The 26,645-nt window shown below is 31.3% G+C and overlaps 1 protein-coding gene across 3 annotated transcripts in view; it reads right to left on the bottom strand.

Annotated features, from left to right (window-relative positions):
* Nucleotides 1–26,645, bottom strand: part of kst (spectrin beta chain, non-erythrocytic 5 kst) — a 329,664-nt gene that overhangs the window by 29,904 nt on the left and 273,115 nt on the right. For all 3 annotated transcript variants that reach the window (XM_085814577.1, XM_085814575.1, XM_085814576.1), the window contains 13 exons: nt 23,823–23,941; nt 23,214–23,328; nt 22,666–22,779; nt 22,375–22,496; nt 21,890–21,950; nt 19,745–19,846; nt 17,808–17,996; nt 15,965–16,042; nt 15,237–15,500; nt 13,967–14,251; nt 13,132–13,257; nt 12,872–13,002; nt 3,024–3,210 (listed from right to left, as the gene is read on the bottom strand). In XM_085814577.1, the coding sequence (XP_085670703.1) occupies nt 3,024–3,210; nt 12,872–13,002; nt 13,132–13,257; nt 13,967–14,251; nt 15,237–15,500; nt 15,965–16,042; nt 17,808–17,996; nt 19,745–19,846; nt 21,890–21,950; nt 22,375–22,496; nt 22,666–22,779; nt 23,214–23,328; nt 23,823–23,941 (1,893 nt within the window). The remainder of the gene's footprint in view (nt 1–3,023; nt 3,211–12,871; nt 13,003–13,131; nt 13,258–13,966; nt 14,252–15,236; nt 15,501–15,964; nt 16,043–17,807; nt 17,997–19,744; nt 19,847–21,889; nt 21,951–22,374; nt 22,497–22,665; nt 22,780–23,213; nt 23,329–23,822; nt 23,942–26,645) is intronic.

Genomic DNA, 26,645 nt, shown 5'->3' with positions numbered 1-26,645 from the left:
CTTAGATAACAAAAGAGAAATAGCATCAATACTGTACAGTATTATTGTGTTTCTATATGGGTAGCAGTTAATTGCCACACACATCTATTTCAAATGATGTACATCAGCATGCTTATAGCAGCATTGGGACTTTTTATATATATATATCTACTTCAAACTGTTGTGAAATTCGAGAACTCTGAAAATGACAACTCCATTTCAAGCCGAATGAACAGCAATGCATGCATCCCTTCTACTCTCATTCAACTTAGCAGCTCAACAATCAAAATAGAATGCTTTTAACCGCATGTCTGATTTTTTTGTACAGGGTGCACATTAAGTATGGAAACACTTTTAAAAATTTGTTGTAGACAAACTATCAGAAGTAGAAAAGTAAGAAAGCACATAATGTCAAAGAGTAAGGAAGTATATTTTTTTATTATTGCAGGTATATTGAATAGTTCCATTTATTGTCATTATGTGGTGTCAGAAGCAAGATGGCACTTTCTGGAGCCGAGAAGGCCTTTTGCGTGCTAGAATTTGACAAAATAAAGAGTGAAACAAGTGTCCAACAAAAATTTAGGATGAAGTACAGGAAACCAGGAAGGCATGGAAAGTTCACTGAAACTGGATGTTTGTGTGTGAAGCAGAAAAGAGGTTGGCCAAGTATTAGTGTAAAGAACACTGAATAAGTGAGAGAAGTGTTCACAAGGAGTACTAGAAAATATATATGCATTGCTGTAGGTAAGCTGAAAATGCCAACAATGACTGTATGTAATGTCATATGTAAAAAATTACATACGAGACTGTATAGACTGCGGTTAGTTGAAAAGTTATACCCCCAAGACAAAGACAAGCGATTCGACTTTTGCTCTGCAATGCAGTTGAAAGATTATGATTTTGTTAATACGTTAATTCTTTATGTTGAGGCAAAATTTCACACAAATGGAAAAATGAACAGACACAACTGCAAAATTTGGGGAACACAAAACTCACATGAAACAGCAGAACACGAGCTCCCAATGTCAATGTCTTTTGTGCTATGTCTCATTGGAAATTTTACGAGCCTTTCTTTTTTGAAGAATCTACTGTAACTGGATAATCCTTCCTTGCAGTGCTGCCAAAGTGGTTAATGCAGTAGTTGAAGAATGATTCTGATAACTTTGTCTTTCAGTTAGATGGGGCTATCCACATTTTTGCTATTTTGTTAGAGCATATCTAAATACAGAGCCCAATCGTTGGACTGGTCATGTTGGGGTAATAGATCAATGTGTGCTAAAATGGTCTCCTAGATCCCTTGATATCAGTCAGCCCTTGTAACTTTGTTCTGTGGGGTTATGCGAAGGACCTTGTATACAACATTCCTCTTCCACGCGATATTCTAGAACTCAAATTGAGAATTGCAGAAGTAATGGCCACAATCTCGAAGGACATGCTGGTCCACGTTTGGCAAGAGTTTGATCATCACACTTACATTTATAGTCACACATGGCTGCCAAACAGAGTGTTTGCAAAATGAATTACATGTAAATAACATTTACACCCTTACTTTTGAAATCATATACTTTTCTCAGGTCCTACTGCTCACAGTTTGTCCATAATAAATTTTTAAAAGTGTCCCTTTCACTGCCCCTTCCAACAAAGATAGCTCCCACAGTCATATCTCTAGATGTGAAATGAAACTAGAACCACTGGCAAGGCTCAAACAGGCTGACAAGCACCATCCTCAAGTGGACTAGCTACTTTGTTGAGGGAGTATGAAGTAAAGCAGATAACTTGCAGAATATTGCCTATCACACACTACTGCACTATACATGATGCATAAATCTACACATTACTTTGAATCACAGTACTTTCTAACTACTTCAAATTCACTAATGTTGCAGCATATTGAATTTCAGCTTTAAAGATCAACCTTCTATGCTTAGATCTATGATTAAACTTCTGTTTAATTCAAAAATTCAGGAAAAACATCAAGGACAACATATCAAAGACATTTATATCTTCTTTTAATTGTTATTCTTCCACAGAAAACAGAAAGGAGGAGAGCTTTTTTCCATATACTTGAGAAAATATTATACATTAACTTAATGGAATAACACTCTTCTATTCTTTTCATGCTTTCAAATGATATCATTATTTAAACTGTATATATGTGCGTTTCATATCCTGCATCATGCTGAAACTTGTAGATGCTGTAGCAAAATTTTCCTGGAAATATTCACTGCATTTACTTTAAAAAATAGTGTGTGCCATCAGTCTTTGTACACTCCATTCCTTTATATACATCATCATTATTTATAAATAATCATACATTTTGTACAATTACCATTCAGAATTAATAAATATCATAATCAGGTAATATATGATTCAGAATTGTGAAAACCTTTTTAGTTGATGTACTAGAACTTAATTTTATTATCACTGTATTATAAAATGAATCCAAGATTGCTAATATTACAATAGCAGAGGCTTTCCTACATTCTAAAAATTCATTCATGTTTATATATACGTATATACACACACACTCTTAACAAAAACAACAACCAAAACTGCCTTTTTTATCAATCTTTTAGACAATGTCCCTTGCTGTATTAAAATAAAATGGGGAATGCACATTTTATTTATTCAAATTCAAAAAATGCATATATCTCTAATAGTAATATATGATTAAAAGATGTATTAACGTTTATAACTTTAAGCAAAACTGAATACTTTTTTTATATATATTTATAACAGCTTTTCTTAGCTCTTCACAAATTTAAAGAAATGGGATAATGAAGGTTTTCATATGTAACAAACAGTGGAAAATGTAAGATTCTTTCTCAAATTAATCATTAAAATTATCTACACTGATTTCAAATACACATCTGTATTTCTTTTCTGTTTTGGCAAAATAAATTTTAGACAGAAAGGAATCAAAAGATTCAAGTCTAAATTGATAATGAATAGACAATATCAATTCAGACTTTGTACATTAAAAAAAAAATTTTTTTTTTAAATAAAAATAGAAACTGCACTGCAAAATCAATTTCAAAATTTACCTGGTGTTTCTTTTGGAGATTTTGTACTGTTACTAAATTATTCCCTAGATCAGTTGAAGCTGCTAATGGCTCTTTTTCACTAATCCATGACAACTCATCTTCTACATCCCTGTTAAACTGATGAAGAAGAAGAGAATCTTCCAAATTTTCCCGTCGAATCTGAACAGGATCATGGAGTGACTGATATCTAAAAATACAAAAATAGTTGAATGTATTTTAAAATTACAGATTAATGCATTTATTTTCTGTCAGGCAAAAGTACTTTTAATTAATAATATTTAAAAATTATTTGGATAACTGGTCAAATGAACAATAGTTAGTTTTTGACAATTTACTTCCAGTCATATATAGAGAGGTTGTTTTTATTTTAATACAGATGTGTTAAACTTAAATAAACCATTCTAAAATCCATTATAATTTACATTCAGAAAAATTTTAAACCTTTATTAAATATTATGCAGTAAGAAATAAGTATTGAAAACTAAATATTTACATAAAAACTAAATTTCAATGAAATTATTGGGAATGGGGAATAGGAAATGGAAACTTTTCAGTAAAACAAATTGTAATTGTAAATGCAAAATTTCCGCTTTACATACGAATGAATTAGCATCATGCATATGTAAAATGGAAAACAAGTGTTGAAAAAATAATTATTAATATTGTGAGACCACAGTATACAGTCAAAAGTCGTTAATTCGGACACCCATAATCCAGACTCAAAGCTAAAAACTTTCTGCACATGCGCCGTGTTGACACACGCGCATAGGCGTTTACACGTGCACGTAAGACCTTTACGACTGCGCATATGCGTGTGCGCAAGCACAGAATATGTTTTCGCGTGCGCGTTTTATGTATAACGGACGGTATAACCTAAAATTATATAATTATCTATTTCAGTTAATGTTGATGATTGCATTGTTCCTTAATCTTCGAATTGGATCCGTATTATTATTTTTTGCAGACTGTAAGAGCAATTTTATAAAAGTAAACTTGAACTTTCGATTATGTCAAATAGAATTTCTGATGCTGGAGCTTCCAAAGGATCTACAAAACGAAAGTATGTTTCGATGTCCATCAAACAAAAAGTGGAATTGCTGCAAAAAATGGATAAAGACATGAAGAAGGTGACAGAGAGGTTAGTGAAAACAAAATAATTTCGATTGACAAGTTAGTCGGCATTTTCAGCACAGCAATTACGGGACTTGAACAGCAGAACTTTGTAACTGAACAAGAAATTATGTCTGTTTATAGAATTAAAGAGAAAGTATGATCACATAAAACGAAGCAACTTAAACAACTTACATTGAAAGAAATGTTTAATAAAGTAAACAAATAAATATTAAGCTTTTATTTTTTGTAAATTTTGATACCCTTTAGATCATAATTGTTCTTTATTTCATAAATTACGGTTTCATATTTTTAATTTTAGAATTTCTGCATGTCATCTTATGAGATTTAAACTGATGATCTATAATCCGGAAAAATCGATAATCCGGAATCGTCGAAGTCCCGACGAGTCCGGATTAACGACTTTTGACTGTACAATACAACCTGAGTTTGATTAATTAGTATGCTTGTTACTGTTGGCAGTGGTGATAAAGGCAAAGCATATTTTGCTTCCCTTAAATAAAGCTAAGACTAAACTAAATAAATCCGTAAATAAAATCCGTTTATTCCGTAAATAAAATAAAAGAGCTAACACTGTAGCCTTTATATTTAAAATCATTTGATTGAAAGCAAACTAGCATAATGCTAACTGATAATCACACAAGAGAACAAGAAACAAGAACTTTCGCCGATACCGGCGTACATATATATTATACTCGGCCAACCCGCCGATCTTGACGTCATCGGCCAATCGGCGGCAACCACGTTAGCTTACCGCCGATTGTCCTCCGATCAAAATTTGCATGCGGAAAACTAAAGCCAACAAACGGCCCTCTTTTCCTCATGCAAAGATAAAAACAAAACTTGCACAGAAGTTCATAGTTCAGTTCCATTATACAAAAACATTTATTGTCTTTAAACACTGAAAACATCTAAACAAAACTTTCTTAAATTAACAGCAGTCGCTGCTTTTGTAAATAAGTCGGCAGTATTTAATTTACTGGTGATAAATTCAAGGTCAAACACTCCATCATTTACTAGTCTTCTAACAAAGTGATATTTTACGTCTATGTGCTTAGTTCGGCGATTTTCTATTGGCGATCTAGAAAAATCAATCGCAGACTTGTTATCACAAAATAGTTTGCACTCTCTTAAATTAAACTTTAAAATTTCATCTTGTAAGACATTTTTTGTCCACATTAATTCCTTCGCTGCTTCAGATAAGGCGATATACTCCGCTTCCATGGTTGATAAACTTACACAGTTTTGTTTAACAGTTTTCCAGATTACCGGTACTTCATCTAAATATAATATAAATCCTCCCATGGACACGCGGTCATCTCTATTACTTGCATAATCAGCATCTGAATAACAATATAAATTTAGATGTTTAATCTTTGATAAGTTTAACTTATATAATTTAGTACTATTGAGATAACCAAGCAATTTCAACAATGCTTCCCAATGCCTAATTCCAGGAATCTCCTGAAACTGTGATAAGTTATTCACTGCATATGTAATATCTCAGGCCTTGTCCTGTTAGCTACAAAAACTAAACATCCTAACAGATTTCTAAAGGGTAATATATGCATTTCCGCAATTTCTGCACTTGTAGATGGACAGTCTAATTTTGTAAGAATAGTGCCCTTAGGTATGGGAAGTGAAGTTATTGGTATCTGGAAATGTTTAAATTTTTCAAAAATTTCTTCGATATATTTTTGCTGATGTATAAAAACCCCATTCTCATTCTCTAAGAATTCAATTCCAAGTAACGTTTTAGTTTTGCCTAATACTTTAAGATCAAAAAACTTACTCAGCTGTGAAATTACTTTATCTATACTATATTGATCTTTACTAAAAATCACAATATCATCTACATATAACAAGAGAATTACATTTGAACCCTTATAAACACAATTACACCATTGTATTTTCTTAAAATGTAGATTTTCTAAAGTACTTTCAAATTCACAAAACCATTCACGGTCGCTTTGATGTAGACCGTAAATGGCCTTGTGTAATAAACACACTATTTTTCTCTTCGATAAATCCCTCTGGTTGGGTCATATATATTTTCTCATTTAGGTTTGCATATAAATATGCGTTCTTTACATCTAACTGACAATTAGTCCATCCATATAAACATACCTGTATAGTGAAAAATATTCTTATGATTGAAAAATTTACTACAGGACTGTAAACGTCATCAAAATCTTCACCTCTTTTCTGCCTGAATCCCTGTGCAACTAAGCGTGCTTTGTATCTAACCACTTGATTCTTTTCATTTCATTTTAGCGTATAGACCCATTTGCTTCCTATTATAGTTTTATTTTCTGGCTTTTCGACTAATTCTCAAACCTTTTTTTTTCTTTATTGTGTCGATTTCTTCTTTCATTGCCTTATCCCATTCTTCGGCATTTACTGATTTTCGTGCTTCTTTAAAATTTTGTGGGATAACTATTTCTACGGAATTTGCCTCTTCAGACACAGAGCTAGTCTCCTGTTCTACAAAATTAACTTTCCCCGAGTATTCGTTTTTTCCACTAAAATCGAACTTATCTTTTTCATATTTAATATTTCTTGCCTCACAATACTTTTCAGTATCATCATAGGATCTAAAACGGGTGTCTGTTCCCTCTACATAATAATATATGTCTGTATGTGTTCCATCTGGCCTTTTAACTGCTTTTCTTTGCCAGTTTAAGTCTGATACTTCTTTCGGAGTAGATTTGTCATCTGACAACTTTATTTCTTCTCTAGAAATTTCCTGTTCTTCATCTGATTCTGCTAATAGCTCAGATTCCTCTAGTCTTTTAAATTTAGGCTTTGATTTCTGTTCCAGGATGCCATTTGCTGCATACAGTTTTTCATCGAACTTCACATTACAGGTTTCTATTAATTTGCGTTCTTCTGGCAGCCATATCCTATAACCCCTAGTTTCCTTCACATATCCTACCATGATTCCTTCTTTGTACCTTATTTCTAATTTATTCCTAATCTGTTTTGGCACACCAACATAGGCTTTACAACCAAATACTTTAAAATAAACAACACTGGGTTTTCTATTTAGGAACATTTCATAAGGGGTTCGGTTGCTTTTATTGACATACTCTGTTCCATGTATGTACGAAACAGCCAAGAGCTTCTGCACACCATTCTCTTCCCATTTTACCATCATTAAGCATAGCTTTAACTGCGTCTAATGCCGTTCGGTTAAAACGTTCACACACACCGTTCTCTTCTGGGGTGTACGCGTCCGTGTGTTCAACACTAATTCCATTTTTGGCTAAGTACCCTTCGAATTGCCTGTTACAGAATTCCCCACCATTATCGGTGCATATACTTATTAATTTTCTATTCGTCAGTCTTTCCATTTGCCGATGATAATTCTTAAAGTTGTAGAACGATCCGTTTTTATTTTTCATACAATACACTGTTACTAATCTACTATAGTCATCTACAATAGCAAGAAAATATTTACTCCCACCCTTAGATGGAACTGGTAGTGGGCCACAAACGTCTAAATAAACCAACTGCAATAGTTTATCCGATCTCTTCGGAACAGATTTAAAAGTTATTCTACTAGATTTAGCAATAATACACAATTTACACCTCTCTATTGGTTTTTAAATTTCTGGTAACCCTTTCACGCTTTGATTCTTACTAGTTTTCTTAATATAATCAAAATTTACGTGGCTAAATCTTCGATGCCATAGCATTGCATCGTCTATTTTATTTAACTTTCCAATTTCTATACTGTAACCAGCTTCCCTTTTACCTGTTGCATATCTAAATGGTTTTACGTGATAAAGTCCGTCATATCGTTTAGCGTAGCATAATCTATCCCAATTATTAAAGTATATGCACATCTTCCCTTTTGAAATCACAAAATGAGCACCAGCCTTTTCTAACCTTGCTCCCGATAATAAATTTCTTCTTAGATTTGGATTATATAACACATTATCTAACTCAATCCAATTTATTCGATTGCCTACTTTTACTGCAAATTTGCCAGTACCCTTTCCTAGTACTTTACTTTCACAATTTCCTACAGCTAAAGACATACGTATATCGTTTATTTCTTCGAAATTTGTCATTAAATTTCTATTATTACAGAAATGAGTTGTAGCTGCAGTATCTACGACCCAATTAAATTTATGTACGTTACCTCCTTTATCTGTAGTTGTTACATAATTTTTCTACTAACATTAATTCTTTATCTTTAAACTGTCCATTTTTATCGTCTATTTTAAACTTCTGATTTTTACTTACATTTTCTTTACATTGAGCAATTAAGTGCCCAAATTTATGACATCTGAAACAAGGTCCTATTCTCATATTCCCCATTTTTTTCTTAGATTTAGTTTTATTTTCAACTTTATCTTTCCCTGTGTTTAAACTAATAGTATTAAACACGCTTACCTTGCTGTCTTCTAAATCGGCGTTTACCTGGCAAAGTCGGCTTTCTTCCCTTACCAGCTCTTCAGCAATTCTTTCCAACGTAAAATCTTCGTCCTTCCACCTATAGATCAATTGTACAATGCCAAAATATTCCGGGGGTAATCTCCTTATTGCCTGAAATCCTTTAAAAAGATCTGCCAAGTTGTGACCAGCTTCAGCCAACTTCTTTGCAGTCATTCTTATCCTTGCGATGAATAATCCTATTTTTTCATTTGGCGTATATCTAATAATAAAAAATTCATCCAGTAACTGAATTATCCTTGCTCTTGTTTTGAGTTCGAATTGCTTCTGTAGAACTTCCCACGCTTCTTTACCACTTGAACATTCTTGTATCAGCGGCCTGAACTCAGCTTTAATTCCGTAATATAATGTAGTGAAGGCTCTGTTCTCTCTCACTGTGAACTCCTGCTTTTCACGCCTTGTTGCACTTTTATCTAATTCTTCTTCTTTTTCTTCTATGAAGCTCCAACAATTTCTATCCAGTAACAGAATTTTCATGTCGACTTTCCATCGATCCCAGTTGTCATGGTTTAACAACTCAAAACCTTCAGGTAGTAATGACATCTTCAATTAAGTGTGAGCACAACGACTTGAACAAACTTCTAGGACAGGTCAGCTTCTTTTCGTGGATAACGGCCCTCTTCACCTACATTCCTTCAATGCTAAGTTGAACTGGATGACTGATTAGCTGTTGGCGCTGGGCCCATAACCCAGTTGTCAGTGGTGATAAAGGCAAAGCATATTTTGCTTCCCTTAAATAAAGCTAAGACTAAATAAAATTCATGCTTTATTCCGTAAATAAAATAAAAGAGCTAACACTGTAGCCTTTACATTTAAAATCATTTGATTGAAAGCAAACTAGCATAATGCTAACTGATAATCACACAAGAGAACAAGAAACAAGAACCTTCGCAGATACCGGCGTACATATATATTATACTCGGCCAACCCGCCGATCTTGATGTCATCGGCCAATCGGCGGCAGCCACGTTAGTTTACCGCCAATTGTCCTCCAATCAAAATTTGCATGTGGAAAACTAAAGCCAACAGTTACTACTATTCAGTAAACAACTTACGCTATAAGTTAGAATTTCAAGTGATTTTTTTTTAACCTGATAAAATGTTTTGTAAATTCATTAACTATGAATTTTTGGAAAGTTATTGAGAACAATAGTAAAGTAACAAAGAAAATTATAATCATCGCCATGCTGGGAAGAAAAAGGTTTGCTGAAAAGTATGAAAATGGCATGCTTATCTCGTACCTGGCTAATGCATACCATGTGCTGAGCATGACAGTGTCTATGACTGAAAAAAATCGCTAATGTTGTTTGCCAAACAAAGATCAGAGATGATAGAACATATTGAAAATTTACTTTTGATCTGGATAGCAAACAAACATTTATATACAGTATCATGTTGAGTGCTTCATTTACGTGCACTATATATTTTACCCACTGCACTTGTATTTTAGTACAGTGGTATAACAATAACATAGGAATTTCATAACAAATGATTAACTACAGTCAAAAGTCATTAATTCGGACACCCATAATCCGGACCTCAAGGCTAAAAACTTTCTGCGCATGCGCCGCGTTGGCACATGCGCACAGGCGTTTTATGCGTGCGCGTAAGACCTTGGCTACTGCACATATGCATGTGCGCAAGTGCAGAATATGTTTTCGCCTGCCCATTTAATGTATAACGAACGGTGTAAGCTAAAATTATCTAATTATCTATTTCAGTTAATGTTAATGATTGCGTTGTTCCTTAATGTTCGAATTGGATCCCGCTTATTATTTTTTGCAGACTGTAAGAGCAATTTTATAAAAGTAAACTTGAACTTTTGATTATGTCAAATAGAATTTCCGATGCTGGAACTTCCAAAGGATCTACAAAACGAAAGTATGTTTCGATGTCCAACAAACAAAAAGTGGAATTGCTGCAAAAAATGGATAAAGACATGAAGAATGTGACAGAGAGGTTAGTGAAAATGAAAAAATTTCGATTGACAAGTTTGGCGGTATTCTCGGCACAGCAATTAACGGGACTTGAACAGCGGAACTTTGTAACTGAACAAGAAATTATGTCTGTGTATAGAATTAAAGAGAAAGTATGATCACATAAAACGAAGCAACTTAAACAACTTACATTGAAAGAAATGTTTAATAAATTAAACAAATAAATAATAAGTTTTTTTTTGTTGTAAATTTTGATACCCTTTAGATCATAATTGTTCTTTATTTCATAAATTACGGTTTCATATTTTTAATTTTAAAATTTCTGCATGCCATATTACGAGATTTAAACTTATGATCTATAATCCGGAATCGCCGAAGTCCCGACGAGTCCGGATTAACGACTTTTGACTGTATTTATATTTCATATCTTAGTCGAAAAGTTTGTTTGGCACACGTCCAAGGATCTGGAACAGATTAATGATGTATATCAAGTTCACTGTATATACGAGGGTTGGAACTTTAATAGTGGCAACTATTTATTTACAAGGAATACAAAAGTGATTCATGTCACCATGTTTCACAGTCCTTCAATATAGTCACCAGCATTGTGTACAACCCGTTTCCAACGATGTGGAAATCGCAGAATACCTGTAGCAGCGCCTGTTTTGTTGATAGTTTGAATGTACCGGTCTACTGCCACAAGAATCTCGGGAACAGTTTGGAAGCGAGTGCCACGAAGTGGTTCCTTCATCTTAGGAATTAAGTCATAGTTACAAGGGCTTAGATCAGGGGAGTATGGTGGATGGTAAAGCACTTCCCAGCTCCATCGCTTGAACAAATCAGTCACAGCTTGCGCTGCATGTGGCCGAGCATTGTCATGCAAAGTGAGAGGAGCATTCCGCAGAAAGTGTTGCTGTTTTTTTCTCAAAGCTGGTCGGAGATTGTGCTCCAAAAATGAGCAGTAATACTGCGCAGTGACGGTCTGCTGTGGGGGAACGGTATACGTTAGGATGACACAATCGCAGTCATACACGAGAATCACCATAACTTTCACATTGCTGGGGTTCTGATGAAATTTCGAATGTCGTGGTGACCCGTGATGACGCCGTTCGTTTGAATGGCATTTCAGTTCTGGCTGGTACGATCGGGCCCAAGTCTCATCCAGCGTAATGATACGGCGTAAAAAAGCATCTCCTTCGTGCTCATAGCGCTCCAGGTGGGTTCAGGCAGCATCGTATCGTAGCCATTTCTGCATTTCCGTCAATTGATATGGAACCCATCGTGAAGCAATTTTTCTCATGGACAGGCATTTCTTCAGAATGTGCAGCACAGTCGTATGCGCTAATCCTGTTTGTCTGGCCAGCTGACGAATCGTTTGGTGGCGATCACTGTACATTAGTGTGGCAACATCTTGCACGTCTGCATCACTGACACTCGGACGACCTGGCCGCAGCATGTCTGCCATGTTTCGGCGTTCTTCGTTGAATGCTTTCACCCATCTTGATACGGTTCTGTAAGGCAATGCAGATTCCCCGCAAGCCTCTTGAAGCCCTTGATGACACGTCGTGCTGTACGACCTCTGGCAGATTCAATTTTTATCCAACATCGCTGTTCTTATTTTGAAAACATCCTGACAGCACTTACTTTAGACAGGCAGCTTATACAAGGATCCATTCTTCGCGTCATTCCGCATGCACGTGACGTAGGCAGGACGAGTCTTTTTGCTGAGAGGTAAGGTAAGTATGTAGTTTACGTGTGGTATACATGATATTCTTTGGTTTTGTTGCGTAGCGTTTTTTCAGCTGTGTTGCCACTATTAAAGCTCCAACCCTCGTATATATATATAAAGTTAGTACGCTAATTTCATGCAGATATGAAGTGGATTTTTATTTTTTTATCTCACTGTATTTAGGACCTCCATTTAAAAATGGCTCTCATTCTGAGATTTAAATTTTTACGGAAGTTTTATGCAGGGATTTAATTTGTAGAACTACTTTTAGGGTAGAAATTTATTTTAAGATCTTAACAGAGAATGTCATATTGCTAATAGGTATCTCTATTTCCTTTACAATTTAAAGATCACAGAAAGCAGAAACAACTTATTCTTTTTCGGATATAAATAATTTACTTTTATATAGACAAATATGAATTTAATTCTTTTGTTTATCTGCACTTCAATTCCTTTGTCCACTTTGATACCAATGTCAAAACTATATACTTAAAACTTATATATTTAATAAATATTCCGAGTTTCCTTCAAGAAAATTCAAGATGGTATTAAAAGTGGCATACATAATTCCAATAAAATGATTTTCTTACCGGTTCACAACAGCAACAGCTTTTTCTTCAATTTCTTCTTTCAAAAAATGATTACTGTTTTGAAAACTGGTATTTAGGTCTTTTACTTGCTCAATATTTTCAGCATGGTTATTAATATCTGTTTCAAGATGCTGGAAAAGAAATACATTTTAATACTTCTTACAACCATGAAGCATACAATATGCATAAATTCACTGCATATTATGTATAAATCCTTTGTTACTATAATGAAATATAAGTAAGGCATTCAGTGCCCATACTTGATGTTTTTTCAACAGGTTTTGAACAGCTGTTAGATCTTTTCCATGATCCTCTGACTGCAATTGTATTTCAATCTCATCTATCCATGTGTCTAAGTCATCTAACATGCGATTAAATTGCAAAGCCTGTTTGAAATTTAAAATTTAATTTAGAAACAATTCAAAATTTTTTTTTAAAAATTCAGTTTACATTCAACTTAAATTGATTAAAAAATACTTAGTATAATATGTTACATATATAAGTTATTATGTTATATATATATAAGTTATAATACGTAAAGAATAACATATAATTTCATAAAAATTATGTACATGCTTTAATATTTTTTGCCCATTTGTGATATTTCTACTAAAAGAATATTTATCATTTACAACAAGAAAGAACAGAGAAAATTAAAAGCTTACTTTTAATATAAATTAAGAGTAAAAAGTGGATTTGTAATGTAGAATAAAATTCAGAGGAGTGAATAATTAATAACTTTAAAGGACAGATTACATATAATACAGATATTTAAGAGTATCAAAACATAGCAAGAAGTCTGAATAAAAATATAATTTTTATTTCAAGTACTATTTGATATGCAATTAAAGTACAAAGAAGTCTGATTAAACCCATGCATATAGCAGAAACAGAATAAACAATTAAAGCACATAAAGAACAATGTATAACAGTAAAAATACTGATTATATAGAATCTAAAATATGTATGAAAGATTAACATTACATGTTCAATAAAACATATTCATCAAATTAAGAAAAAACAAAATTTAATTTCATTAATTATGTTATAATGTTTTAAAAATTTCTCTATGTAGCAACTAATTTAATGTGATACCTGATAAGCATCTTGCAGGCGTTTATTTTTTAAAGCAGTCTGGTCCAACAGTTGTCTCCAATGCATTTCCAATTCTTGTAAAAGATTCTGAATTTCATATGAAGCAAAGTGCCCACTTCCTATTAGTTTTTCCCCTTCAGCCATAACAGCATCTACCCTGGCTTTATTTGCAGCTAATTCAGCTTCAAATGCAGCCTGTTTCTGAATTTTACTCAAGAGATTTGTTGGATCTCGATAAGATTCATCTGATGCTACTTGTATTTTTTCATTTATCCATCCCACAACCTAAAGAACAGTAAAATTATTGGACAGGAATATAATTTCAAAAGTCTAAATTGAACTAAAAAATGGTTCAAAAAAGTGTTAATCAAATAACATAACAGAAATTAACGTACACGGCTCATTTTCAAATTTTGTTTACATATGCTGTCTCAGAAGAAAAGAAAGAAAATTCAAGATAAATTATATTTAAAGTTTAATTTTAGCAATGCATTGCATAAACATGACTATATATATATATATTCCTACAATTTAAAATACAAAATAAAAATGAAATTTTTCAGACATAAATCTTAAAAAATTTGATCGTAGGCAAAAATGCTTGTCCCTTTCAAGTTTTATGCTATTCAGTGTCTTTGTTTTGTAACTTAATTTTTTTAATAAAGAAGTTTGTTTTAAATATGAATTATTAGTGTGTTATATTCATGATAAAAATTAATTAAAGAAGTTCTTTTTCTTTAGCAAATCGATAAAAATAATTTGTCTTCCATTTCAAGTCAAGTCTGTTACTTTGAGATTATTTTACCCACAGTTAGTTTGTAAATCTGCCTAAAAGGGGCAGTATGTATTAAGTGACATAGATAAACTAGTCAAGCTAAGCTTGATTACTTTGAATATGTACTGCCCCCTTTTAGGCAGGTTTACGAACTTATTGTGGGTGAAATAATGTCAAGGTAACGGACTTGACATGAAGTGGAAGCCAAATTATTTTTATTGATTTGCTAAATTTATATCTAAAAAATCTTTCTCTAAAAAATTTCAATTGATTTTTTTTTATATTTTAAATTGTAGAAATATATTTATATAGTCATCTTTATGCAATGCATGACTCAGACTTATCTTAAAAATTGTATCTTATTAATTTATCTTGAATTTTCTTTCTTTTTTTCTTTTTTTAAATTATTCTGGACAGCATATGTATGCAAAACTTGAAAATGGGCCATAACATCTTTAATAACAGCAACTATAATAATTATTTAACAAAACTAACCTCATAAATATTACGTAAAAACTTTTGTAGCTCCTTTGATTCCTGCAATTTCTTTCTTCGAATTAAAGCAGTTTCTTTTAATTTATCTCGCCTGTTACAAACATCTTGGCACTTGCTTTGAATGGCTGTACTATCATAATGTTTTGCAGCAATTAATTCTGTAGCAAAAGTTTCTAATTCATCTATTTTGTTACTCTGGGCAATCATCGTCTTCTCAAAATTGTCATGTTTTTTGACTAGAGCTTCAACACTTGACATAGAGTCCTACAGAAATTATTAAAACAGAATAATAAATACATTTAATTTATAATACAGTTAAGTAGATGAAAAGTATTACAGAGTAAAACAAACTTTGTAACTCAACTTGAATATCCTTAAGTAATAAAATATTTTGTTTTCATAGTAAATAGTCTATAATATTTTATCCTCAAACCGACAAATACAACTCAATTACAGAGGAAAAAAAATAAAAATGGCTCATCTCTGCACAACTTTTGTCTTTGACCTGCTATGCAAATGCATAGTTCATCCAAGAAGGACAAGGAAAAACAAAATTTAATGGTTCACCTCTGCATACCTTTTGTTTTTGCCCTGCCATTTAAATGGTTTTACCCAATCATTATCAGACTATTAAGCATTAATTAATTTATTTATTTGAAATAAATTTCAATTTTAGATATAAATAATGGAAAAAAACTCACTCAAGAAATATAATAAGTTTTACTTACACCTAAATCTTCATTATTTAAGAAAGCTTCTTTTGCAGATAACCAAGATTCAGCAGCTTCTATCTGTTCTTTAAAAATCTAAGATAAAAATAGTTAATTGAATTAAATTGTTTCTTTACAAAGAAACTTATAAACGAAAGTCACAATAGCAGGATAGCAATAGTTTATAATAAAAATAAAAAAAAAAAAAAAAAAAAACTCCATAACAATTTTATGAGGTATTACAGTACTTAAAAATAATTCTGATTTGGTTTAGTTTAGTTTATTTGATGAAAGCAAAGCATGTGAAGAATGCCTTTGTAAAGGATCTTTTTAAGAAACTGGCTTGTATCAACATTACACATGGAAAAAACATGAAAATGGTCAAGCAGCCAGCACATTCACCTGGAATCAAACCTAGATCAAAATACCAGTATTCGCTGATTTTATCTCTCGGCCACTAATGGTCTACTCTTAACATAGAATATGAAGTATTAATGAAACATAAAATATGAAATATTTGACGTATAATTTAAATGTACTCCAAAGTAAAAAAAGAAAATATAATAATAAAATAAGCATTGCAAAGTGATTTAGAATTAAATAAAAATTTTAGAATGTTTAAGGTTAGATTAATGATAATACAGAATCAAGATATGAAATACATAGAAATTTTTAACCATTTTCAGCAGAGTCATCTGCTACTCATACATTTAAGAAGAACTGCATATTCATTAGCAGAGAGAATAGACACAGAATATACACAGAAAACAGTACTTTTATTAATTAACAAATACTGAAATACTGAACATCAGAAAAAATGTTAATTGCAAGTTATAAATAAAAGAAATACAATTTAATTGCTCTGTGCAAAAGACTTTTTAAAACTTCATAAGGAAAAAAAAAAAAAAAACTGCTCAGAGAATACAACTGTCGATTGAAAAATAAACCATCTTGCATGTAGGGGCATGGAAAGGATCAGATTAAATATAAGACAATTAAAGATCTACCCACATAATTTAATATTAAACATGAAATTTTTTTCCTCAGATAAGATTTTGAATATTCAGCCTACATGTTGGCAACACAGTAGGCACCAAGATGATTTTGAAGCAATTTTAAAGTGCCTACTGTTCAAATATCTAAATTCTAAATTTTACATATTTGGACAAACACTTGTAATTGTAATGAATATTTATAGCAAAAATTTGCATTTTATTTTTGCCATTTTTAACATTTGTATGAATTGTACAATTAAACTTTTAACAGAAACTGAACAAGTACACATTCTTCTCATCAAATTAAAGAATAATGAAACGATACATGCGGCATTGCTTTTGCAGTGGTTAGTAGTACGAAAATAATTTTATTTCAACAACTTATTTCAGTTGTAAAACATTTTGCAGTTTTGTGCTTAGTAGCATCATTTATGAACAACATACTACAGCAACATTTTTTCATAAACATCTTTGCAATAACAAATCAAACGGTTAAAACATTATAACTATTACAATCAACATAAATTAACTTAATTCTGATATAAATATATTTATTATTATTATTATTATTGTAGGTATCTCTTAATGGCAGCTTAGCTCCTGCACTTCTGAAATATGCCCTCCTAATTATAAAGGTTACCGATCCCTCCTCTATTCCGCATAAAATTCTCTATTATTTCAATTCTGTTCCACAGAAAAGCAACTAAAAAGAGACAATCTGAATAAAATATTTTCTTACTCATATTTAATCAAATATCCCAATACATGCACATTTAACCTCGAATGATGAAAAGTTAGATTATGGCTTTTAACATATAATCAATAAAAACAAAGTCAAAACATGTTTTTCAAAAAGATAAACATACTTGCAGATCTCGACACTGAGTTAGCATATGCCTCCTTTCTTCCCAAACCTGAGTGAGATTTCTTCTTAATTCTTCTAAACGTTGCAGTTTTGATTCAATTAGATCTTTTGCTGAATGGTTTTGCTGAAGTAATCGATGACCAAAGTCTTTTAGACCTTTGAAAGCTTCCTGCCTTCCATTTATTTCAGCCTAAATTAAGAAACAATGCTGCTTTATTTCATGCATGCAGACACTTTGTATTTTAACCTACTGAGTGGCCAGGGTTTTCACTAAGAAAGCACAAATTCCCCAAAACTACTATGAGAACAAATTATTTTTTGATTTTAATGTAAAAACTTTCCTGGTATTTCATACCTGGATTTGTTTTCTTTTGATATATTACTTTAATTTCTTTGACATGTTTTAATATGCATGTATATATACGTTCTTACAGATATCACAAAAAATATTCTAGGCCATATATACACAGCCTCTAAGTGGCAAAGCCATATATATATGGCCTTGCCACTTAGAGGGTTAATTAAAAATTTAAGAAATACAATTCTGAGCTCCATAATTTTTTTAATCACTAAAAAATGTGTGCAATATATGTGAACCATACATTATTTAAAAGTATGTAGTCATTTCTTGTTTTTACCTAATCAATGATTCAGATAATCATACAGCATATGTTGCTCTATAACACAGACTGAAAGAAAGATGAAACTTTTTGACTTGTAAGCAGAACTTAGAATTTTGAAAGGCAGAATAATTGATATCATATCTGAAAGCAACATCCCCATTTAATATTTAATCAGTTAGATCAAGGAAAAGGGATATGTTGCAGGTTTTTATCCTTTTTAAATGCAAAATCAGGTTTTTATTTAATAACAATACAAAACATAAATTTAAAGCATTATAAAGTGAATTTACATACTTTTTAATGCATAATTCTTCTTTTTATATTAGGTAGCTGAAACTCAGAAACATTATTTTTTGTAATTATATTAAATTTGCAACATCATCTAAATAGAAATGTCATTTGATGTCAGGGAATGATGATGTATTAGCAAAATTGTTTATGCTACAAATTTGAAAATGATGATTTTTTTATAAATATGCAGCCTTCTCCCCCATTTCTACCATTTAATAAATAAGGGCATTAATCATGACTATGTGATTAACCATTTAGATATTTTCTTTCATAAACAAAATGTATTCAGTTTTGTAGCATATCTCCCCCACTCCTGGATGCAGTGAATTAAGGAAAATAACTAAAATGTATGTAGATAGATACAATTGTCCTTTGGCAACATCAGCAGATGTACATGATGAATTAAGTTCAAACTTAAGATTGGGCACTTTTCTTCTTTGCCTTTATAACACAAGCCTCATAAGCTATTTATCTGGGCTCCAAACGAGGTCCCCATTTGTTTTGTCACCATACTTATTGTTTGTTAACCTTATTTTTTCTCATTACAAAACCAATTAAAATTTTCCAGCTAAAAGAAAAATTTTAAGGAGGTAAATATTTTTGTCCTTTAAAATAATTACTGAAACAAATTAGGAAATTACAGAAACAAATTAGGAAATAACAAACTTAATAAAACAATTTCACAATTATTATGTTATGTATTGAAACAGTTTAATAAGTGAGATATACAATCACACAAAAATACAGTTTTTTAAAAATAAAGCCTTCATTTTACACTAAAATAATAATCTCTTATTTCACAAAATTCTCTTTATGAAATTTTAGGCAAAAATTAGTAGATATGTTATATCTTGCAATATAATATATTTCAATTAACAGATAATGCAAACAGCTTAATTTTATACTAGATTTATAATTTTATTATTTTCAGAACAATATGAAAAGCTACAAAAGTGGAAATCTTTTTTTTTATTTTATTATTATTATTATTATTTTATTTTAATAGAAAATACCCATTTCTTACTTTTCTTTCTTGATGAAGTTGTAACATGTTCTGAGCTTCAGAATTGTTTGTAGCCAATTCACCAGATGTCATTCTGTTACTAATATCATTTACCCATGATTCCTAAATAAATAAACTCAAACTTTAAATAAATAAATAAATAGTGTTATCATTACCTTTCATAAAATAAAATGTAATGTATTCAACCATACTCTTATTTCAGAAAATAATGCCACTTTTAAATTTTTTTTTATTAAAATGCATATAGCATATAAAAATTGACATACATCAATTTAACAGTAATCAATTTTCATCTCATAAATGTTTACTTAGATAGAACTTAGTGTTTTTTAAAAGAAAGTTACTAAGAAATTGATAATAAAAGTTATGCCTTCTAAAATAATACTAAATGCTAATAAATTAAAAAATTTAATTTGATTTCATAATTTACTTATTACGTATAACATTTAAATAAAATGAAACTAATAAATAAATAACTATCATTGAGTGATAATTCAACTTTCTCCACAAAATTTCCAAAATTATAGTTAAAATATTATATATCATGAAAAAACATAAATCTAAGCAATTAAAATTTTGCAAATTGCAATTTTATAAACTATTTTCAACAATAAACATGTTATAAAACTTACATGCCTCACACAAGTGTAACTGATACTGAAATTTTTAAATTTTAAAATAATTCAGAATTTGCCAACTGATATTAGATGGTAACACTCATTTTGAAAACAGCCAGTAAAGATTTCAATAGTTTAGACCAGTGGTTCTTACATATATATTTATTTAAATTTAGATTACTTTTTAATGTGTTTCTTAAATTAAACTAGAAAATGTATAGAAAATGTTTATAAATAGCAAAACTTGAATAAAAGTAGTTTTATATTCATAAAACTAAATACTTAAAATAAAAGATTGACCAAATTCTTTCCATGAAACTATAAAATTGTTGATTAAAAACCCCTGGTTTGGACTACAATCAATAAACAATACACAGTGCAATTCATGCTGCAATAGTATGTCTCCATGCTACAGACTTTTTCAAAAAGATAATGTAACTACAGGGCTAACATTTTTAAAGTACTCTTTCATCAAAATAATTTTGTTTATATGGTGAAAATTCAAGTTGAAAATTTTTTAATTAATCCACCCTCTCTCAAAAAAAAAAAAAAAAAAAAAAAAAAAAAAAAAAAAAAAAAAACACGTGGAATAGCGGTGCAAGACGACTTCAATGCACTGTTTCTTTTAGCATTACTATTACAAAACATAGAGATTTCTCAATGTGCCACTGAAAACGCTACAAACCATGGAATTCAAAGATTAGCCAAAAAACAGTTAAAATTTTTTTAAGATTAATGAATCAGTACATTTACTTAATTTTCTTTGGGATTGAAACATTTTCTTTGGAACTTTGTAAAATTGAAGATTTTATATTTTAGAGATAAAAGAAGTTCGGATCTGGAAGCTGCACCCACCATGGAATCCAACAAGATGCAGATTCTTGAACCAAGTTTAATGGAATCTATACGCAGTCTGAAGCTCCACAGTCAGCTTTCCCAAAGCAGGAACTCGTGAAAGCTTATTCCCCAATTCACTGACCCAAAAGAGGAGTAACCAGCCAACAGATACTAGCGGAGATAGCTAAGTGCCTCCTGTTTCATTCTGAAGCAGAGACCAAAGCAGTGTGTTGAAGAGAGTACCTCACCCCTTCAAATATCAGGACCTTCCTTCCAGCCTTATGGGTCACAACACACAGCATATGCGTAAGTGGTTTTCTCTCCATGAGAAACTAGAATCAAAGGGATGTAACAGCTTCTCACTTTGAGCCCCAAACCTCCAAAAAGTAAAACTACAAGGGAAAAAGTAATGGTAAAGGAACAGATGAAAGTTGAAAAAGGAAAGGAGTAAAGATCGCTGAAGCTCCAGGAACATGACCCTCTGTCTCACCAACAGGATAATCCCTTGAAAGGTTACAGTACATCAGGATTGTTACACCAAAGCTAAAAAAGAATGAGCCCTTAAGGAGTCTAAGTAAGGAAGGCTGTGAGAAATAAACATACTGAATTCTAACATCTTAAACACCTGCACTAATATCATCAGCACTTCTGTTACTTTTATTAATAAAGTAGGAGTAGGAAAGTATCTTACCAACTCATCAAAATCTGAAAGAAATTTATGAAGTGTATATGCTGATGATAAAGACTGTTTCCTGAAAGATGAAAAAATAAATAAATAACCTATACATGTAATTACAAACCTTTAAAATAAATATACTTAGAAGCAGATAATAATTTTATATTGCATTTCATTTTCTAAAAAGAATTTTTTAAATTTGAACTACACATATTTAATAGAATTTAAATTTTCCTGATTTTTCTAAGCTTTTTAATATTAAAATATCATACATCTTCATTTTAAAATTTCAAATTATAATGCATAACTAATTAATCATTTAAAAATTTTCATCTAATAATTAAAATTTAATGATAGTAATTAATAATACTGCAGTATCATTAATTTTGAGTTACAGATCAAACTTAGCACTCTCAAATATGCGCATGTGCACACACACCTTCCACAAAAAAAAAAAAAAAAAAAAAAAAAAAAAAAAAAAAAAAAAAAAAACACTTTACCTGGATAAACATAAATTTGTTAGTTTTCTCCAATTTTCTTGTACTTCAGAAATTTTCTGTCTCATCTGAGGAGCTGCTTCTGGATTTTTTTGGATCAGACGACGAGCATCAACTTCATGTTCCTTTTGCAAAAATCAATAAGTAATTATTTTTCTTTAATGGTTTGAATTAAGAATTATTTGAGATATTGAAAATTCATTTAAACTTCAACAACCAGCAAAAAATAAAATGTGATTTATGCATAGAAATTATGATCTTCACTTCTGAAATCTCCAAACAGCATAGACCTACTTTTAGTTTTGCTTCAATTGCTGTCATATCTCGTTCAGTAGCCTCTAATTTTCTTTGACATGCTTCAACTGTTTGCAAATCTTTAGTTTCTTCTTCAACATGTAATGCTAAAGACTACAAAAGAATCAGAAATGCATTAAAATGAAGAAGAGGCATACATATATAAAATTTTAATACAAATTAAAATAAATGCAGAATGATGAATAAGAAACATGGGAAAAAGATTTATTTACATTTAGATACCAATTGCTAATGATTATGAAAGAAATAAAAATTACGAAAATTTGGCATACAAAATAGAAATATATTAGAGTTATGAATCACAGAGATACTGTAAGCAAAGAAGATTTAGAGGTTGATTATAATGATCTATTATAGCTTACAGTTACTAACACAATAAAATCTATTTATTTTTTTATACTGAATATATAATAGAAAACAACACCTAAACGTTTAATATTTGAGCAAACCTGACGGCAACTGTGAAAAGTAATTAACAGCAAAAGTTACCAAAAAATTATATGTTCAACTACAAATAAAATTCCCACCTTTTCATTAATTCGATCATTTGTGTCATCAACATCTCTATTGAAAGCATGTACATCAGAAGCATTAGCAAGTTTCTCACGATATAACTCTAAGGCACCTTGCAAAGCTTTCCACCTAAAATTTTGCATGAAAAAATTAAATCAAAAAAATGTTTACGATGGATATTAATACAATTACATGGTTTAGTTTAAGGTTCTCGAACACAATTGTCTCAGTCAATTTTCTACCTATTGTTTAATTTTAAGAGACTAAACATGATTTAATCTTTATACAATTTTAAAGAAAAAAATCCACTTTTTTAAACTAATATTTAAAAAACATTTGAGGAAGAAGTCCTTTCTTTTTCCTTGTATTGACTTGGAAGGGGAATAAGACAGAAAGTTTTACTGAAAACAAATAAAATGCAAGTAAAAGTTCCATATGTATTATTAGCCAAAACTATGAAACACCATGCTTCATCTTTGATATAAATAAAATGCATTTTAAGGCTCTTTCTACTTATATGCATTTTCTGAGAGACAGAGAAGAAACAGGTGGCAATAGATAGGTTTAGAAAGCAAAATATTTTAAATTCATAATGAGGAAAGAAATAATTCAGGATTTCTTACTTTTTATTCAGCTCTTCTTGTCTCTGCTGCACTGACTGCGTATCTGATCTTCCTTGACGTATAAGTTTATTAGCTAAAGAATTAATGTTTTTCATACGCAGTTCATCAACTCTCATATCCTGAAAGGCAGTTTAAAATGTTTATCAAAACTACATGTTATAAGAAATAAAGATTAAAAGAAGAATTATACTTAAATGCCCTTTTAATACAAAATATTGGTGTACATATTTTATTAAACACAATAAAACATCTCAGTTATTAAGTCAGATTGTTATTGATGTTATTATACTGAATATAATTTCTTATAATACACTTGTGGGCAAAATTAAGAAAATTTCCAAATTACATTGAATTTCTGAAAAACTAATGGACATATTTTAATTAAATTTGGTACGAATATGGACTTTTAACAGAGAAAGAGATGTGCCATTCAAAAGTCATTTTATGTACGCATGATTATCAGTAAAGCTCTTAGTACAGAATCCGCATTGTGATATCAAACTGAAAATAAGTCTAATATGAGGTATGGTACCCCTTCACAGCCAGACAAGTCATGCAGCATGAGGGCATACTGGACAGGAGGCAGCTGAGGAGTCTCTGTGGCAATTACTCTCCCTCCTGCAGCAAGATAGTTTTCAACTCAGAGGGGATGATTCTCGGAGGGGGATGGCAAGATAAAACTGCTCTCCTAAGAGCATCCCTGATATGCTCAATAGGGTTAATGTCAAGAGATTTGGCTGGCAAATCCATATGGCTAATATCTTCTCTTTCCAGATAATTGTCGACCACCTCATCCCTATGTGGACAGCACTGTGGTCCATTGACAGTAACCCAGAAAGAACTATGGCTCTGAAAAGTTGAACATAATGCTCCAAGTTTTCTTCTTTATAACTCATAGCAATCAAGATATTTGTCAAACACATACAGGGGTGTGTGGCTGTCCAACATAAAGCCTTTCTAAACCTTACACCTCCATCACCATAATGATCCTTTTCCCTGATGAGGGAGGGATGATACTACATTTCAAGCTCTCTCTAGATACAGATACGTCAACGTCAAGAATCAGTGTCCACACTGAATATCAACTCATCTGTAAAATGCATAGTACCTCAATGACCTCTAGTCCTGCACCATGCATTTGTTTGCACCATGGCAAATGCTCTCTTGTGTGCTGCAATTTTTTGGACGCAAAGAGCAGGTCTTCTGGCATACAGCCTTTCTCATGAGACCTTCAAACAACTGTAGACCATGAAACACAAGTTCCAGTGCTCATGCAGGGGCTGTGAAGTTGTAGCAGTTTTGGGTCGCGGTGCTGAAAATGGTAAATAACAATCCTTATTCATCGTTGCAAATCTTGGTTGATCTTGTTCAAATCGTCTTGATATGGATCCATTGTGTTCCAACTGTTTCCAAAAATTGCAAATGACAATATAGCATAGAGCTGTGAAATTGTAGCAGTTTGGGGTCGAGGTGCTGAAAATGGTAAATAACAATCCTTATTCATCCTTGCAAATCTTGGTTGATCTTGTTCAAATCTTCTTGATATGGATCCATTGTGTTCCAATTGTTTCAAAAAATTGCAAATGACAATGGATATTACATTGAACTCTGTAGCCACCCAAGTTATGACTGGCCTGCCTCCAATCGACCACTAATTCTCCATCTCATTTGGTCATTCATAAGTTCGTGGCTACTCATTTTACCTGATACCTTATAAAATTTAACCAACTCTTGCCAGAGACTCATCAAATGTCGTGGAGGAGTAGGCACACAAATTGCTGCAAGCTACTTGTGTGCCTATATTCCCAACCCAGAACCATAGCTCTGCAGACCTGCATGTGAATGTTTACATATTTGAGTCTGAATATTCTTTGGTAGCATAATTAATACCTTTGGTTCAATACGTTTTGTAAAAAAAGGCATAATTTGTAAATTCTCTTTATTTTCACATCTTTCTTGTAATATACTACTTTTAAGTTATAGATTTAATTAAAATGTTTCTTTCATAAAGACAGTTGAAGATGTGATGCTCTTTAATGTGATGCTATCAATTTATGACACATTCATTTTCTCTAAGGCTGAGATAACAGATTTGCTGCACAACAATCATGAAAGGTCCTGAAGCTTGAAATGTGAAAACAGACTTAAAATTTTTATTAGGATCTCTTTCAACAATATTACCAGCCTCAGATTTAATATTCAGTTTCAAATCAGGAATATGTATCATTTCATAAAAAATTCAGTCTTTGGCTAATTTGCCATATATTTTGAACCAGATTGTTTCAATGCACTCTACTTCAGTCTATATGCGTATAACTGTCATTATCTCTAAATGGGTGTTATGCAAATATCTTAGGCAGAGATACACACAAAATAAATGCAATTATCTATAAAATAATTCATTTGAACAACATTTTAAGCAGATAGAGATATTCAGTGAATTGGATTTTCATTAATAAATGATACAGTAAGGAAAAACTTGAATTTTTAAATTACAGATTTATTCATAGCAACAAATGCTCCTGCAGTAATTTATTTTTCCTTTCACATACTAGCAGAAATATTACCTGAATTTTCTAATAGTCTTTTGTATTATAAAAGAAACTAGAATATAATCTATAGTATAAATTCAAATTACATATGACAGAGAAACATACAAAAATTTCATAATTCTTTGAGTGAAACTATTGATAAATTTTACTAATTGTTGACTAAAAATCTAACTATCTTTCATTCAGTCAGAGTAATTTTTTTCTTTAAAATCAAAAATATATAAATACATACATGCATAAATAAATAAAATCTTTCAATAAAAATTCCAAA

The sequence above is a fragment of the Stegodyphus dumicola genome, chromosome 4 (assembly GCF_044657685.1).
Source record: "Stegodyphus dumicola isolate Sdum_Otavi_A_Nest chromosome 4, ASM4465768v1".
In the NCBI taxonomy this organism is placed as follows: Eukaryota; Metazoa; Arthropoda; class Arachnida; order Araneae; family Eresidae; genus Stegodyphus; species Stegodyphus dumicola.
This window is presented reverse-complemented; position numbering and strand designations above follow the sequence as displayed.